This window comes from Dreissena polymorpha, chromosome 2 (assembly GCF_020536995.1).
Source record: "Dreissena polymorpha isolate Duluth1 chromosome 2, UMN_Dpol_1.0, whole genome shotgun sequence".
NCBI lineage: Eukaryota > Metazoa > Mollusca > Bivalvia > Myida > Dreissenidae > Dreissena > Dreissena polymorpha.
In genome coordinates, this window is record NC_068356.1 from 72555829 (window position 1) to 72573162 (window position 17334).

Consider the following 17334-nt stretch of genomic DNA (forward strand, 5'->3'; position numbering starts at 1 on the left):
ACACGAACATTATTAATAGACAGACGTGATGCGGAGAAAATATCAGTAAATACATGTCGAAAGTAACCTTCTAAACAGACTGTGATTCAAATGTCCATGTATGTAGCTTGGTGTTTATGTAAGCTCAATAACTAATTATGAGTAACTAAATAACTTTCTGTTAATGAATTAGCATATACAATACGTCAACCATTTATAATAAATAATTTCAGTATGAAAATACCGATTACATGTCTTTAGCTAAATTTTAACGGCCTACACACAAAACATTCACGTTATATTTTCCAAAGCTATGCAACAGTAAGTGGTATACATAATACCTTTTGGTAGGTTTAAATTCCATAATAGATATAAATGTGCGAATATAATTTCCCGCTGAATATAAATCTCGTATACATCTAGGTACAACGTCATCTTAGAAACGCAAAGGAGTCAGTAAATTGTACGAAGTTTCATGACAACAATCAATTGCACAAAAATGAAGTGTTTACGGAGGAATGTTCTAGTTTACTTTGCTATGTAAACGATAACCCCTAGATTTCATTACAGAAACGTATGTATCTTATCTCTGGAGAGTCACTGTGAACGCAAACACAGATATCGTTTTGATGTTTGACCTACTCTTAAAGAAGACACAAGACTGGTTTTTATTTAACGCAAACATAAAAGGTGACTGGTTAGGGTTATGTGGTCCTTAATTATGAATATCAATCGCTTTAAAGTTTTTGTGGAAATATTTATTTTCATAGGTAAGTTTTAAGGATACTTAATCTTCTAGTTGGGCTTTGTTTCTTGTAAAAATAAGTCCATATTATGAAATATTGTATTTGTGTCGGCGAAAGTTGGTTAAAGTGCATTTTTGTCTATCAGAGACAAAACCGTTGGCGAACCCTCAGACGATGGTATTTTGTCGAACACAAACAATGCCTTAAAAAGAATTGCCGTATTTGTGTTTTTAAAACCGAAAAACGGCTTCCTTTATGGAATTGCGTGTGATTTATATTCTAAGTATTATATTTGTTTAGTAGTAGTAGAGGTAGTAGCGGTATTAGTAGTAATGGTAGTAGTATAAGTAGTATTAACATTAAACTCGGAACTAAGTATATGTCGGTGGATATCAAAGCAGGTGAAGGGTTTAATTTTGATGTTTTAACAAATTGCCAATGCATCGTTGTTTATTATTCAAAGAACAACGATGTGCAGTGTGTTTCGGTTCTCATTAGAACACGAAAGTCCAGGTTGTTAATAAGAAAGTCTTTCCAACGAAATAGAAAACTTTTTTATGTAAATATACTCTGTATATTATTATTATTGACGGGAACGAACAGTTAATATCACAGTGCTGACACACATATAATATGTACTCTCTTAACCAAATCATTACATTCACATTTAAATTTAACAACAGAATGCGCAATTCTAAACATATATGTTATAGGCGAATATCAAAACTAGAATATCTGGTTCGTGCAGATAAGGATAAGGTTTATCCGGAGAGGATTATAAACTATAAATGGCATCTTACCGCCAAGCATTTATGACGGTCGATTTACTGCCTGTTTCGTAGATTAACTAAATCCTTGCTAAATTTTAGGTTTAAAGGTTTCACACTGTACACAAAAAGTCGAGGGCATACGTATGCTTGTTCATGAATGTGTTCAATATAATCAGACACATATTAAACATAGTTCGAGTCTGTTCACGCCATTTCCTTTAATGCGTCATTGCGCTGTAAATGAACAAATGCCAACACAAAGTAAACGAATGAGACATTTTATAAAATATTCCTCCAGCGTCCGATAAAACAACATCTCTCTACTGTTTTCGAAATGTTAATCCCACAAGAAGCCTTTTCAATTCGTGTTTCATGCAGAAAACTGTGGGCCTATACGTTTCTAAATAAGGCGTTACCAAAATGGCAACTGTTTTCGAAATCGCCAAAACTAGTCAGCACGTATGTTCAAACGCCGAACGTACTGTTTTTCAAACAAGTATCTGATCATGAAAATAGCTTTCCATAAATAATTAAGACAACTCCGCTTAAAATGGGATCGTAGTTTCTAAACAATAACGCATACGTGTACATTTTACAACGCAATGACAAACCAGTAATAAAAATGCAAATGTGCAAATGCGTCGCCAATGCTGAGTTTGTTTATTAAATTTCGAGGTTCAACATACATGACAAAACATCAAATTATAATAAAAACTTTGTAAACACTAAATTTAGCCACTATTCGGTGTTAACATTCGACCGAACACACGCCATTATAAATATGACACGTATAGTTGTAATCTTCATTTTGTTATTGAAAAGTATAGACATTTGATTCTCCCCATGATTAACGTACACCTTCGTTGGCTTTATCATTCAAACGTATGCAATACGTTGTATCACGGGTGCAGTATTTTCAATGAATGCAGCTACCATGACTGCTTGGAGAATTATTTATTTGTCAAATTATGTAACGTAGTTGTCCGGCGCGTAGGAATATACATTAAATGGATATCGCAAGTCACCTGATCAACACCCGGATATAAACAAGTTTATACGGTTACCGTTTCACTAAGTAAATGTTTACAATAACAGTTTTTTTACAATAATAGATGTTTGTATTACTTTACCAAAGAAAATATACAGGTTTCATATTATATGAATTTTAAGTGAAATGTTAAAATATGAGAACATTTATAAAACACATAATTCACCATTAAGTTCTTTGTTTCCTAGAGTTCTTCTTTAAACATTACAAAATATATTTACAATACGATCTTAAAAAATATTTTTTTACATAGAATAAAGGGGTTCGATACTCCGAAATGTATCTGACGTACACCAATAGGATATTCTAAGACAGTTGAAAACGCTAATTTAAAAAAAAATAAAAATAAGTTGTACCGGAAACATAAGTTGCAACCAAATACATTCATTATTTACACAACATTACACACGCAAAAGTCATATGAGTCCACACTGTACATGTTAGTTTTAATTTTTGCGAGCATTCACTAGTTTAATGATCACTTTGGTAAGACATCATTATGTTTTTGTTTAGTGACGGTTGCTTAGACTAATCATAAGCGTTGCTAATATAAAATCCTTAATTAAAAGCATAGTACATGAGCTTAACTTGGCGTTTGTGTTTCTTAGGTGTTCTGTTTGGAGAAGGCACTGCGTTCCTGCTTGGTTCCACGTGCGACTGTCCGACATCGTTCACCGGAAGCACACAAGGGTACAGTCAGACCTCCAATATCGGACCACTAAATTCCTGTAGTCCTATTTATTGTCAAAGTTAATTTTCCTTTAGTTTATCTCGAGCATGAATAGAAACATATTATTCTTGTCTTTTTACACGCGCTTACATTTTATTTATGAAGCTCTGGTATATTATATGGTAGCATTTTGGCAGCAATTAAACGCATTACCGAAACTGTTATCTAATAACCACCATCTTGTCATCATGGTTGTTCTCAAACGTCAGGCGCCGCGTTAAAATATGCTGCTATATTGTAAAAACAAAGTCAATAACTTACACCAAACAAGAACATTGCTTAAAACAATTTTGATATCACAGATAATTAACTTATCAACTTTAGAACCATTCATCACTAATAAACGATTCAAAGTTGTAACAAGGTTTACAAATTATGTATGTAGATATGACGTATCGTATATGGATTCACAATTAATTAGAAATAAACGAATTATAGATCAAACAAACAGTAAATACAACATTTTCTTAAATATCACCATGCTATCACCTTTCTGTTCATATATAATACTTAATTATGGCAGAATAATGGGCATGTATTTGCGTAGACAAACATCTCAACCATCAGTCTTTAGGGGCTGATTCCATACCAGAATCGGTATTCTACTGAATGGGATTTAGTTTAAAGACAAATATAAATTGAACAGATTAAACATAACATAACAACATCAAGAGACACTACAAGTTTAGAGAGCACATTTAAATCTAGTAATTTACTCAGCGTCGTATTTGTTGGCAGTTCATTTTCATATACAATTACATGAAGTATCAACTGTCATTTTTATTGATATTTATTACAAAAACACACTTATAAATATGACACTCTTTAAGTTACGTATGTTTTGGTCACATTCAAGACAGCTAAATATGGCGAAACGACTAATTTGATGGTTTAATACCATGTAGAGACAACCGCCTAAAATTCGCCGATATATTCTAGAATGAGCATCCGTCTGCAGTAAAGGAAATTTCTTGCAACGAGATAAACATTCCAAAGTGGGTTGATTATGCCTTTGTCATCTAGAACGCCGGTTACACATTGCCAATTTATGATTAAGTATTGAATATTTGAAAATCTAATGCAATGACGAATTTGTCTATGAAGTGAGTGTTTATTTTTGAGTCCTGCTTACCAAAAATAAAGTTCTTAACGGTGTGTTTACAGTCTGTCAAGCCCGTGTGTACATGTAAATCCCTGTGAGCCCCGTTGATCCTGCACCCTGAGATCGCATCAGTATAATTTTAACTATAAACTAGACCTGCGCGTGAGAAGGTAAAAATTGGATCCAAAATAGTAACGTTCATATTCATATGAACGTTATTCAACAAAACCTTGCTTGTTTTTTGTTCCATGATAGAACTACCGTTGTAGGTTCTACCTTTACATATATTATTTAAATCAAGGAACTAAACCAACTGATTTTCGAACCAATGCATCTTTAACTAAAAGTCGTTTCATCAAAAAAAAAGAAAATACGACTGGACAAATTATTTAACTGGTGCTTGTACGACAAATCAATAGGAAGCAAATACTACACGATATGTACAAATAAAACACAAGTCAATGGAATGGTTAAAGTTGCACAAGTGCAAATCTGCATATCAAAATGTTAACAAGAGAGTTTTAAAGCCTTATCGTTTCATATGTTTCATAGTCTGGGCTAAATGATCAGTTTATCGTTTCACTGGTATTCTCGTCCTGCCTACGATTATATAATTGCTATTCCTAGGACTGTTCCTGAACATGTTGTAATTTCTTACATATTACGTTTTTAATTCAGATTCGTAGAGAAAACTTCAAAACTTGGATCGAATGTGACCGTTGTGAATCCCGGCAGAGGTTTCTACAAACACGTTGAGACGCGAACCTCAAACTTTCATTCACTCACGGTATATTTTGTAACTTTTATAGCATCTTCTGATAATCATGATAAGTTTATTCATACAAGAATTATAATAATTATCGTCACCAGCAGCTACAGCAGCAGCATCATCATTATCATCATCATCATCATCATAATGAAGTCAATAATCATTTTGGATAACCGGTTATGTTGTGAATTATACAAGAAGTAACTTTAACAGAATGCTCAAAATAATGTTATGAGTCCAACACATTACATTTAGAAATGTTTGTGTTATTCTACTTGAGTGAGAGGAATATTTTGAGCCCACATAATTTATTTTTCCACATCGGGAATCAAAACCTCGATCGGCGGATGTAGATTTCAATGCTCAATCTTTATTCTTTTTATTTTTACAGTCTTGGTCAATGGGCCCACAAAACAATGTCGTATACAGGCAGTACTACCTTGACACCTACTTGAACTCTGACCTTCACGGACAAGGTCAAGGCCGATCTCAAGTTAATTCAAGGCCAAGGTTGGACGGTGATTCTCAGATTCGCCTATGACGACTGCTGTGTTCAACCGGTAAGCGTTTTAAGACACATTTCTGCTTAAAATTCACTTAATGCTTAGTTGCCAAATTTATGACAATACACATGTATGCGTCAACTTAGTGCTGCACGCATGGTTAGATTGAATATACATGTAAACATTGTATATCAAATGCTGAAGTATTCAATTGTATGTACAGGTATTGATTAAACAGTTTCAAGTTTATGAAATAACCGTGAAAATATAGAAAAGAGTAACATTTATTTTTTCAAGTGGATCAAATTGAAATCTAAGTAATTTTAAACCGGTAATGATACACGTGTTTAGGCTTTTTTTAAAGGGGCCTTTTCACATATTTTGAAGTTTGTCATTAAATGCTTTATACTGATAAATGTAAACATAGAATCTTAAAAGCTCCAGTAAAAAATTGAAAATAAAATTTAAAAAAGAAAAAAGTAGCAGGTACCGGGGCTCGAACCAGTGACCCCCGGAGTCCTGGAGCTAGTCTGAAGTAAAAACGCATAAGCCCTCTCGGCTATTCCGCCGGGTGTACACAGTTTGAGTATTTTATACATTATATAAGCAATCTTCGTAGTTTCGTTAATTTAAACGACAACAACGGAACTCTCCAAATTATTCAATCGTTTTGCGTTGCAACGCTTTATAATTTTTACTTGTTTAGGTTTTCAAATCGTCAAAAGATACATATAATGGCTATATTGGACTATGGTAAATGTTCAGTAATACTGTTTCCTCATAAATATCATAACTAAAACGAAAATTTGCGAATCTGAAACAACTTTTTTCAATTGTGTCAATTTACCAAACCGTGAAAAGATCCCTTTAATTGTACGATATGGTCTTATTCCAACATTATAGATCAGTTACATAAAGTTTTCTAGTTGTTCTCGCTACAGATTTTACGCATGCGTAAGGGTATACTCGTCTCAAGTTGGAACTGCTTTCGGTTATTATCTACCGATTAGGTATTAATCCATCGTCTCTCTGTCTTTTGGTATTAAGGTCTTTTTACAGTGGAATGAAAACAAATTACCAATTGTAGTATATATAAGCTTGCAATCCACGACATTATAATTATGATCATTTACAGGCTCTTAGTATGTTCATAGATTGTTTAAACAAATAGTTTTAATGAACTATTTTACATGTTTCATTATTCGTGTCTATCACTAATCGTTGCTCGTAAATTCGTAAATTAACATCAATACATTAAGACAATAGCAGCTTAAAGTAGGCCTGTATCGTCGCAATGTTTGATCTGCGTTATAGTAACATAACTATTCATAATCAACGAATATTTTGCAAAATATTTCGTAAAGTAAAGCTAACCTATACACAAAGCTGTATTCATTATAGCAAAAGCCAACATCTCAACGCTAGATGTGGTATGGTAACATAGTTTTAACGCGATAATCAATGCTCGTTGTTTATTCGACAAACTATAGTCCATGTTGATTTCCCGCCACGATATCAGAACATTTACGAATAAACGCGAGACTGGAATCGGGCAGCGTCGGAAGAGCGGCTTATTCATGAGAACTACGTCGTGCTCCCGAAGTTGCCCGAAGCCAATCTCGTTTAAAATATTCTTTGATTTCGAGTGTGTATTGGCTTTAAACACGGCCGTTAATCACGCGCGCCACCTCTTTTTTTAGATGCATTATTAAATGAGCCTATGCAACTTCCGAGATGGCGCTCAGGCCTGGATGTTTTGAAATTTCATGGATAATTTTACAAGGGGACTAGGTTTTATATGTTTTTCAACATATTTCGCATTGTATTTAAAATCGGGCGATGTGGTGCGCTTTCGCGAAGATTAGTTCATCAAAAAATGTACATAAACATACATTCTCAACCCATTTTAAAACATGAGAACCTTTATAAGTTGTGGCATGGCGGAGTTTAAAAAAGCATTTCGATGAGTTTTTCCTGTGTAACGAGAAAATTTCCACCAGAGTAAATCGCAAACTGCATCAAACGATTGCGAACAACATACATTAGATGCTGCATGCACAAAAATATTGGCTTCTTGCCGACGTAGTAGATAATTTTGCAATTTTCCAAAAGAGATGAGCCAATGCTTCGAAGATGGCATTGATAATTGATAGGAGGTGGTGCCAATGCAGGATGTATCAATTTTACAGTCGTATCGCAATGGCATTCTCAAATGAAGTAAATTTGATAGATATTGTTCTTTATTATATTTAATTTATTTTTCAACCTACATACGAAGGCCCAAATCTTTACAGAACATAAACACTTTCTATAATAAATAAGATTAAAATAAAAAAGTTAATATGTAAGTGATGAACTCGATTAAGAAGTTACCAACATAATAAAACATATTATACGATATATACCAAAAATTTGTAATGCTCAATGAAACCAACTTTTTGTTCAACATTATCAAAATGATTTATCGACAGAAATATTTGTAGACAGTATGATAATTCACGAAATAAATATAAGTTAATACTTCTTCTTGAAAAGATGATTTATGTCCCTTAATCCAATTGCTAAATTTACTTAAAGGCCAAGGCAAACGAATCTTTATTCGACTCATATATGTTGTTTTTCCCACTATCAACTCAAAAAAGATATAGCTCGGTCTTTTTCCTTTGATTTTTTTGTATAATACATGTCAAATGTTCATATCTTATAAAGACGAACGTTTAAATCCATCAAGACATTATTAGAAAATTACTTTTTCTAATAAAAAACGCACGCGACTCAAATGTGCTAGGTAGTCAACTTACAAAAAATAATGCAAGTCCTGTAAACCATAACATAAAATATTTCACTTTAAAATAGCTATAAATGTACATTAGCCCCACCTCCTAATCTGAGCGCCACCTCCCTGGCATTTGCTCCCTCTCTTTTTGAAAAATGCAAAATTTATCTATTAGATCGGCTAGAAGCCGATGTTTTTGTGCACGCATTAACTTGTACAAGCTCAAAGCAATCCTTTTGTGTAATGAGCGATTTAATTGGCAGGGAATTTGCTCGTCACACAGACAAAAAACATCGATTTGCTTTTACCAATTCTACCATGCCACAACTTATAAAGGTCCTCACGTTTCCAAATGGGTTGTGATTGTATGTTTCTGTACATCTTTGGATGAGTTTATAAACGCTGAAGCGCATTACATCGGCCGATTTTTAAACATAATGAAAATATGTTTAAAACATATAAAACCTAATTACTCTGTAAAATAACCGTTAAATTTTAAAACATACGGGCCATACCGCCACCTCGGAAGTGACTACAAGTAGCATTGGCTCATTTATTTATGCATCTCAACAAAGATGTGGCGCGCGAGAGTAAGGGCCGTGTTTAAGGTGTATCAACTGCGGTATGTTTGTCCGGTTGCATTCCGATTACTTTGTTACTTCAAAGCACAATATAAACCGGATCAAATTACACATGATCGACTTGTTTGAAACTGTACATGAAATATTTAATTTACGAGCATCTAACGAATTTATGACGTCATTCGAAGCCCTACCGCGACCCAAGCTACTCGCGCATGCTCTCTCACATCAAAAAGTTGGACCATGATAACGTGTTCCGGGAATATGAAGGAATCATTGTTGCGATCCAAGCGGGGTTTGTGGGCGTCTGGGGTAGGTAACGGGATCAGCTCACGTCTGGAGTAAGATGAGATGATTGTGAGCGCCTGTGGTAAGAACAGGAATGTGTATGCGTATGTTGTAATAGGTTGTATGTGAATAGAGATTTGTTAAATAATGGGGGTAACTGAGATCTAGGACCTGTCCCTATGTTTCATAATTGCTTAGTTTTGTTAAAATAATAATTGGCTTAATTGCATTATTTTCCCTTGATTGGTATTTGTTTTGTTATATAATTATGTTATACCAAATGTTTATGTCCATCAGTGCGACCAAAGTCCTTTAAAATTTACTTATGACGCAAAAACTTATTGCACAAAACAGAATATGATTGGACATGTCTGACACCCACAAGATGCTATCTACGATTTATTTGTAAACCTAAAGTAAATTCTTCTTACATTCGTATAGTTGGCAATATAGTGCAAACGCAGTAGCAGAATTCGAATTGTATTCACTCGGTTCTACTGGCGATTGAAATATTGTATTGGCTGTTGATTAAGATCAAAACAGGTAAAACTCTGGGCAAGACAGCTATGCAGTATGAACATGTTTAACACCAAGGCCATCAACTTCAGGACCAAAAAAAAAATTAACTTACTGCAAAATTACATGAGCTCACGAAAACGGTATGATTTTTTATATATTATTATATTAATAAAAATTTGATTTGACCAAATATATGCATTTTCTAAGGAGAGTGGCATTTCACGACCAGCGAATTTGGGATAACCGGAAGTTGTTCGAGTGCCAACCTCAGCTTCACCGACGCACAGTGGGCGCACAGGAAGGGAATCCTCCAGGCGCTCCTTGATGCGGCACCACCTTCAATGTAAGTCATGTGAACATGCCGTTCAACATGTGCACCGCATTTATTTACTGTAATATTGAAATCTTACTACATGAGCTTAACATGCACAATTGGTCACACTATTGACCGTACCAATATAATCAATGATCATAACATTCCGCAATGCGAAATGTTCCCAACAAAAAAGCAAACCTGGAAACCTTTTTGTATAAAAACACAAAATGTTTGTTTTTCTTTGTGTTACGTGTCGGTGATTATGGTTTAACGATTTGCAACATTAAATTTAAGTGCGTAATACATGCATGAACACTTCGTCGTCTTACCGAACTAAGATTGTTTGTAACAGGAATCGTATGCGTTTATTCTTTTTAGAGAGATATCGGTTCGAATCCCGGCATTCAAGTATCATGTATACGACAAAGTGCCGACAACTCTATCGGACGAGAAAACACGGACAGCCAAATCACGAATAGGTAGGCTACTAATTTATGGCTTAATGGTGTGTTGTTTTTTTTTGGTAACAACACGTCTTCAGTCACAAATATAGCTATGGGACGTATTTTGTAGGGAAAACTGAAGGACATTTCTTAAAGTTGTGCAACAATCATACAGTCCCTGCCTATTTCGTGCTAAGGTTATTCGTGTTAACATGTTTTAAACAAGTATATATCGCTTAAGTTAATCGTTTTTATCATTGTGCAAGCTAAGCAGTAAGCAATGCATTTCTAATCGAACTTTAGTTGAGATTTCCCAAAGTAGTTTTGTGAACACCAGCTCAGGAAGCCTTCCTCAGACATAATAAGATATACATTTCATTTTGATGAATATTTACATATTTTTCATTCAAAACTGAATTAATTCGATGTAGATATATATAAATCCTCCATGACAAGTGTTTACACATGAAGTAAGAACAACATATAGTCCGCAATAACTTGCGTACTCACTTTATATAGGTTTTTCATTACAAACACACAATTATTATTGATATAAAAACAAGTTGCACAAGACAAAGCATGCTGTTACTAGGTTTCTTTATCGACGCCTTTCTCTCGGACATGGACCAGAATATGGGCACGTTCAAATGTACCGGGGACCGGACGTACATGGCTGACGACAGCCGCTTCAACTACGTCACCGGTGAAACCAACGACGCCGACACACCAGCAGCGTAAGTAAATAAAGGACGGCAAGGTCAAGGTTAATGCCATAAAACTTTAAAGTCAACGTAAGTGATATCAAACGTAGACGTCAACTGAAATGGCATAGTACGTATAGCGAATAAGACGTTGACCACATTTTAATTGATATACTACGACTAATCGCAATGCAGTGGCCTACAACGTTGAGGTCAACGAAATAAATGCTGTCAATGAAAGAAGCATACTGATCGTGGCATCAAAAATGTAAGTAAATATGAGTGGTGTAAGGCGCAGCAGTAACTATAAGAGGAATACGTTGTCTAAGCCAGTGTAAGTCGCATATTTTTTGTTCGTTTATATAAATACTATGTATTTATTAATACCGTACAATATAGGATGCTTAACACACATGCTCATACATACTTGAACCAAGTTTATCTTGCCTACCTTTTCCATATTACAGATGGAGTTTTGCTAACGCTGTTAATGAACTTGCTAAATTCCACTACTCAAGTCTGAATACCGACTATTTGAAGGCGATAATAGATTCATGGAAACATCCTGGCTGCTATGGTGTCATATCTGCTCATCTTGGGTACAGGCTGTACTTGACAAAAGTAAGGAGAAATATGTCATGACTGTGTAATGCATTTATGCTTTATTTTTTATTTTAATTCAAATTTGTCAAAATGTATGCCTATGGACAATTCTTGTCATTATATAACCACCATTTTATGAAAAACTATGATGAGAAGAGAGATGCATTTAATAGTACCTGCATTGAAAATACTTACAGTCAAAAACAAATAAATCTGTCCATTTTACAAAAATTGCATGGATTCAGTCTCAAGATAAGAGAGTCTTGTCGTTGTAATGCTCGACGACATTGCTACCATCAGCAAAATGCTCCCCGATAGAATCGCAATATGAACAAAATACTTCTTCATTCCGTTCACCAAAACATGACATCATGTACCAGCAAGATAAAATACACGTCATCATACAGAAGGAAAAAGCAATGAACGTTCTTTAATACAATAAAAGTTGGCCTTGGTCTGTGAAAAGGGTGTTATATGCATGTGCGGAACGTGTTGTCCCAGATTAGCATGTGTAAGTCCAAATTCTAAAAATAAAGGGAGTACAAAACTATGTGCACGGTACGTGACATGTCCTAAAACCTTTCCTGTGCTTTTCTTTTAGGGATGTTGTAAATAAAACAGCCAACACGCGGACGATTTAAGACAATACATGAAATTGAAAGATGACTTGCGATCAACACCTTATTGAAGAAGTGTCTGCGCTTTTATTACAGAACTTATTTGAAATCGGCTTTGTTGCATCAAACACTCGTAAAGAGCCTTTAAGCCCGCTAATCCGATAAGAATAACATAACATAACATCATAATAATAATAATAATAATAATAATAATAATAATAATAATAATAATAATAATAATAATAATAATAATAATAATGTAGCACTTAATTGACATACAATACAAAAGGCGAGTAAATATCACTCCATATAAAAGACTTGTCAATTACTAATTAGTATGCGATAACAGACCCGATGCAAGTGATCCTGTGTCCTCACTGCGATTTAGAGCGGACAAATGGTTTTACAGCATGTCGTTCTAATTAAATGCATTATTTAGTGTCCTGCTATTGCATTTACTTACTTATTGGCTTTATTTTCTTAATCTAAAAAGCATACCGATTTTGGCTTTCCATAACAAGGTGTAAATGCAATGACTGGCGTGTGATGCTTGATCGATTGCATATAATAAAGCGTGTTCTTCCATTGATTTTACGTGTTATAGGAATTCTGTCTTCTTCTTGGGCCTGTGTGATACATGTTTAGTTAAAACATATAAGACTGTAGTGCGTTCAGTTACAGCGAACGTTCGCTATAGTTCGCGAACGGTCGCGAACGTTCGCTACTGAACGCTCGGTTCGCCGCGAACGTTCGCGAACCGAAGCGAACCCTCTTGGGAGGTAGTTCGCTATAGATCGCTAGCGAAACCAAGATGGCGGACAAATAAATATGTTGTATTTGTTCAGTGTAACTTCGATATTGTTTCCTTTTTTTTGTTGTAGTACAAAAATGAATTGAACAATAAACAAAGTGTATATGAGGTTATGGGGATTCCGATAATGACGTCGCGTTTGCGCATCCTCAAATTTTGGCCGTCAACACTGCGGCCATTCTGCTTTTGTTTGCGTTTGATGATCCGCATCGTGATAAGATTTCAATCATATTCGAAACCCTTTTAAGAACAACAAAATACTCAGAAATTGAAATTCTTTCAGATTAAATAGAATCCAATGAATGAACACAAATAAGGACGAAAACAAACAACAAATTGATTGATTTTATGTAATCAACATAAAGAAACTATTTGAACCTATATGTCCGTAAAAACTGAAGTTGTTGGAGATTAACTAAATCCTCTTGATACATGTAAATGTTTTTATTTAATTGTTCACACCAATTTTGACACTCCTTATTTCAGCATGTTTAACCACCCATTTAATAACTGCCCCTTCATCACAAACCGATTATCTCGATATGATCGGATACTGTCCAGACAATAACTAAGACAACAGGGTGTCATAAACCCAGGGACCTATATTTGTATGACTCAGTATGGGGTCTTTAACCACATGTGTCTGGTCATTAAACACAATTTATGATACCTCCGTGTCATCTCTTGGCATATTAAGCCAAACACTTAACAGTTGCTTTAATAAAACATTTGAACATATTTAAAAAATAGGCGTACATTTGTCCGAAATGGATTAACAGGAACAATTAAGTATGTATATTAACCAGTTTAAACATAACACTAAAGCGTTTTATAATGAAATACATTTAAAATATTGTAGAAATTTACTGCTACACAATTATCGTATTTAACGGGTACCTGCAAACGTAAACTCCGATGTTATAACGTGTAAAGATCGTGCGTTTTTGCAGTGTTCGAAACATCATCGTGAAAACAAGCAATCGCGTTTGATCATAATACGGATATAAAATACTTGGGTAAAATAAATGTATAGATTATGGTATAATAAAATGCCAGATTTGTATCCCTCATTATCACTACAATAAGTTTTCAATATAGATGTGCATTCAAAGACAGTTCAATTCGCAAAATATGCAGGTGTTTTTTTCCATTTGAATGCTAAAATTTATTAACATTTTCATTAAATGTAAACGAAACGAAAATTCATTCAATGTAAAAGAAAATAACAACTACATTTGAAGATTGTAATGTATTGCGCTATTTTAGGGCTTTGTTTTATAACTGATTCAATGTACCTCTTACACTAAATTTCGATCGCTAATGAAAAATAACACTATCGCATCCACACCACTTATAATTATAATCAAATTATTATAGGTTTTATTATTTTTGAAATATCTGTTAGATAAGTACTTTCCGTGTTATTAGCGATTTCCGCCATCAACACCGCAATCAATTTTCTGGGAGCCGCCATCTTGAAACGTTCGCGCCGAACTTATCGTTCAATAAGACCGAATCGCAAACGAACCATCATTGGCGAACGTTCGCTGTAACTGAACGCACTACTGGTATTTTCACACTCGAAAGGCACGCTCGTGCTTCATTGATTAAGCCAGGTCATGCGCCGATCGTGTATTATACCAAACAATAAACGGATTGTTACTCATTAAACGTCATATATTGTTTACTGCTGTAGGCTATTCTACCTTTGTCAGTCACAGCGGGCGGAGAGTTCTGTTACCACATCGAGATAAACAACGAAGGCTACGCTGCGCCGAATAAGGAAATGGAGGCGCATTTATTGCTTGAAAATACCGGAAACGGGTAACTGGCACATACAAAAGATAAATCCATACATATATATGATGTTTGTCAATGTAAACTTTATAAGTAGTCCGCTGACTTTGCTCATTCAAAGAAAAGTCCTCTGTCAACATTCACAATAAGTCATATGGTTCAAGTCAAATAGATGTCTTTGATTCTCCATTCTTAAAGTTGCCAGAATTCATATCGGAAAAGACGTTCATTCTAGGGCTAGTACAATAGTATCCATATTCCACGAGTTTCCTACAGGGAATATTTCAATTCAAAAAACATTTTATCATGTTCCAAATCTAAAGAATGACATGTCCACATTGATAAGAAAGCTCCAGTCCTAACTTAAACAGAACTTCTTTGTCCACATCCTTACAATATTCCGATTGTATATTGTAACAATAGCGGGTATCCCTTTTAAATGGTCTCTTGCTCTCCAACCCAAACAGTAGTTTACGTACAGGGAAAGCGCTAAATAACCAGACTCAATGAAAGGTTGCGAATTTTGACATTGATCTTGTAGGGTTTTATATTATTATTGTATCCGTTATGGATGATACTTATTGAATGCGTAAACTGGTCATTATATTTAAAATAATTTGTTTACAGCACCCTCTACTCAGTAATGGTACCCGGTGTGGAGGTGCGGAATTGGTTGCCTGGAAACACACAGACTCTGCATGGAACAGCGGGCGTCCCGGCCGCCTTGCCAATTGGGCAATATAAGGTTGATGTGAACATGTATTTTATCTGGGAACATGTATTTACGGGAAATATCCAATGTATTATTAAAATGTTTATGGAGTTCCACGCGTATTTGTTAAAGTAACATTAAACTAGGGTTTGCTCGACAACGAGACTGTTAAAGTAATCTTAAAATTGGGTTATTTACTGTTTCATGGCTTACAGTTCCAGAGTTCTGAATGCGAGCAAAGCTATATTGAAAGCACCGATGCAACTTTGGTCATTTTACAATACTTCAATTCATATAATTTAAGAAATCTTCAAATTAGACGGGATACGGAAAATTAAGCACTTTCAATTATTATATATGCATCAATTGTCTAAAAAATCATTGATTACTTGTTGAACCCATTTTTGTTCCAGGTACATTTAGTTATCCTAAACAAAGTGCTTGGAAAAACAACAAATATTTTGTTCTTATGGCAAATGCAAATGGCGTCCAAAACACAACAACGCGTATGAACAGCCTCTGTCACATTGTTGACTTCACATCCGGTCACTGCAACAGCCAATCAGCAACCATGTTACGTGCGTGGCAACACACTTGAAATGGCTCATCAAACGTTTGACTTAAACGATTTTGCATCTTTTGAAGTGTGTCATTATATGCTTGAAATAAAAAAATATAAACATCGAAATTAAAGAGATTCAGAATAAAACAAAAATAACATTAAAGAAAGAAAACGAAGTAATGCACACTTCGGCTCGAACCAATGACCCTCGGAGTAAAACATGCCGCCTGCTGAACGTTTTAAGTGTAACTGTTATTTTTTTTCAGATATACATATTTTCCGAAATACATCAAGAGCACTTACGTTTGTTGTGCATTCATAATATATTGAAATTATGGTAACTGCTCCTTTTTTAATTATTTATTGTTCCGAAAAGGCATCTTGGATTTTTTTTGTGTGTTTTTTTCTTTCAAATTGTATTATAATACTAATCAGAAAATTGGAATACTGGAAAATGTTTATCGTTTTATTGTTACAGGTTTTGCTTCTCCTTATCATTTTACAAAATGTCAGTTGTATACTTATTACAGTCCGAAAACGACATGTGTATGCTCTAGTTGAAGAATTTGGTAAAAAACATTACTTGAACCAATCAGGTTGTCTAATTATTTTACTATTGGATCTATGTAACCTAAATAAACACAGAAATGGAAATAACTAAACATGTATAAAAATGTAAGTTACTTGACTTATAACATTCTAAAGACGGTGTATTTTTTACTTTATTTAAGCAATGTTCGTTATGTCAACAGAACTTTCCAAATCATACGATCGTTTCGCGTTTGTAACGCTGTATAATGATTTAGGTTTTTAAATTTTCAAAAGATGCATAAACATGTAATGGGTATTTTAGAGCATGGAAAATGTTCAGTATTACTGTCCCCTTGCACAAAAACAGAACTGCAACGAACATTTGCAAATCTGAAACAATTTCTTTGAATTTTGTCGATTTATCGAATCG

At 34.5% G+C, this 17334-nt stretch overlaps 1 protein-coding gene across 3 annotated transcripts; it reads left to right on the forward strand.

Annotated features, from left to right (window-relative positions):
• The first annotated feature begins 574 nt into the window (after nt 1–574).
• On the forward strand, nt 575–16736 carry LOC127870309 (uncharacterized). 3 transcript variants are annotated; one of them, XM_052412942.1, is made up of 12 exons: nt 611–749; nt 3152–3233; nt 4438–4545; nt 5054–5162; nt 5536–5704; nt 10019–10154; nt 10506–10606; nt 11163–11304; nt 11739–11892; nt 14999–15126; nt 15727–15844; nt 16225–16736. In XM_052412942.1, exons 8-12 carry the CDS (start codon nt 11192–11194, stop codon nt 16321–16323), a joined length of 612 nt encoding a protein of 203 aa, XP_052268902.1. In that variant the 5' UTR covers nt 611–749; nt 3152–3233; nt 4438–4545; nt 5054–5162; nt 5536–5704; nt 10019–10154; nt 10506–10606; nt 11163–11191; the 3' UTR covers nt 16324–16736. The 3 variants fall into 3 exon arrangements, with proteins under 3 accessions (XP_052268904.1, XP_052268902.1, XP_052268903.1); XM_052412944.1 differs by lacking the exon at nt 4438–4545 and having other exon boundaries at nt 575–669; XM_052412943.1 differs by lacking the exon at nt 4438–4545.
• The last annotated feature ends 598 nt before the right edge of the window (nt 16737–17334 follow it).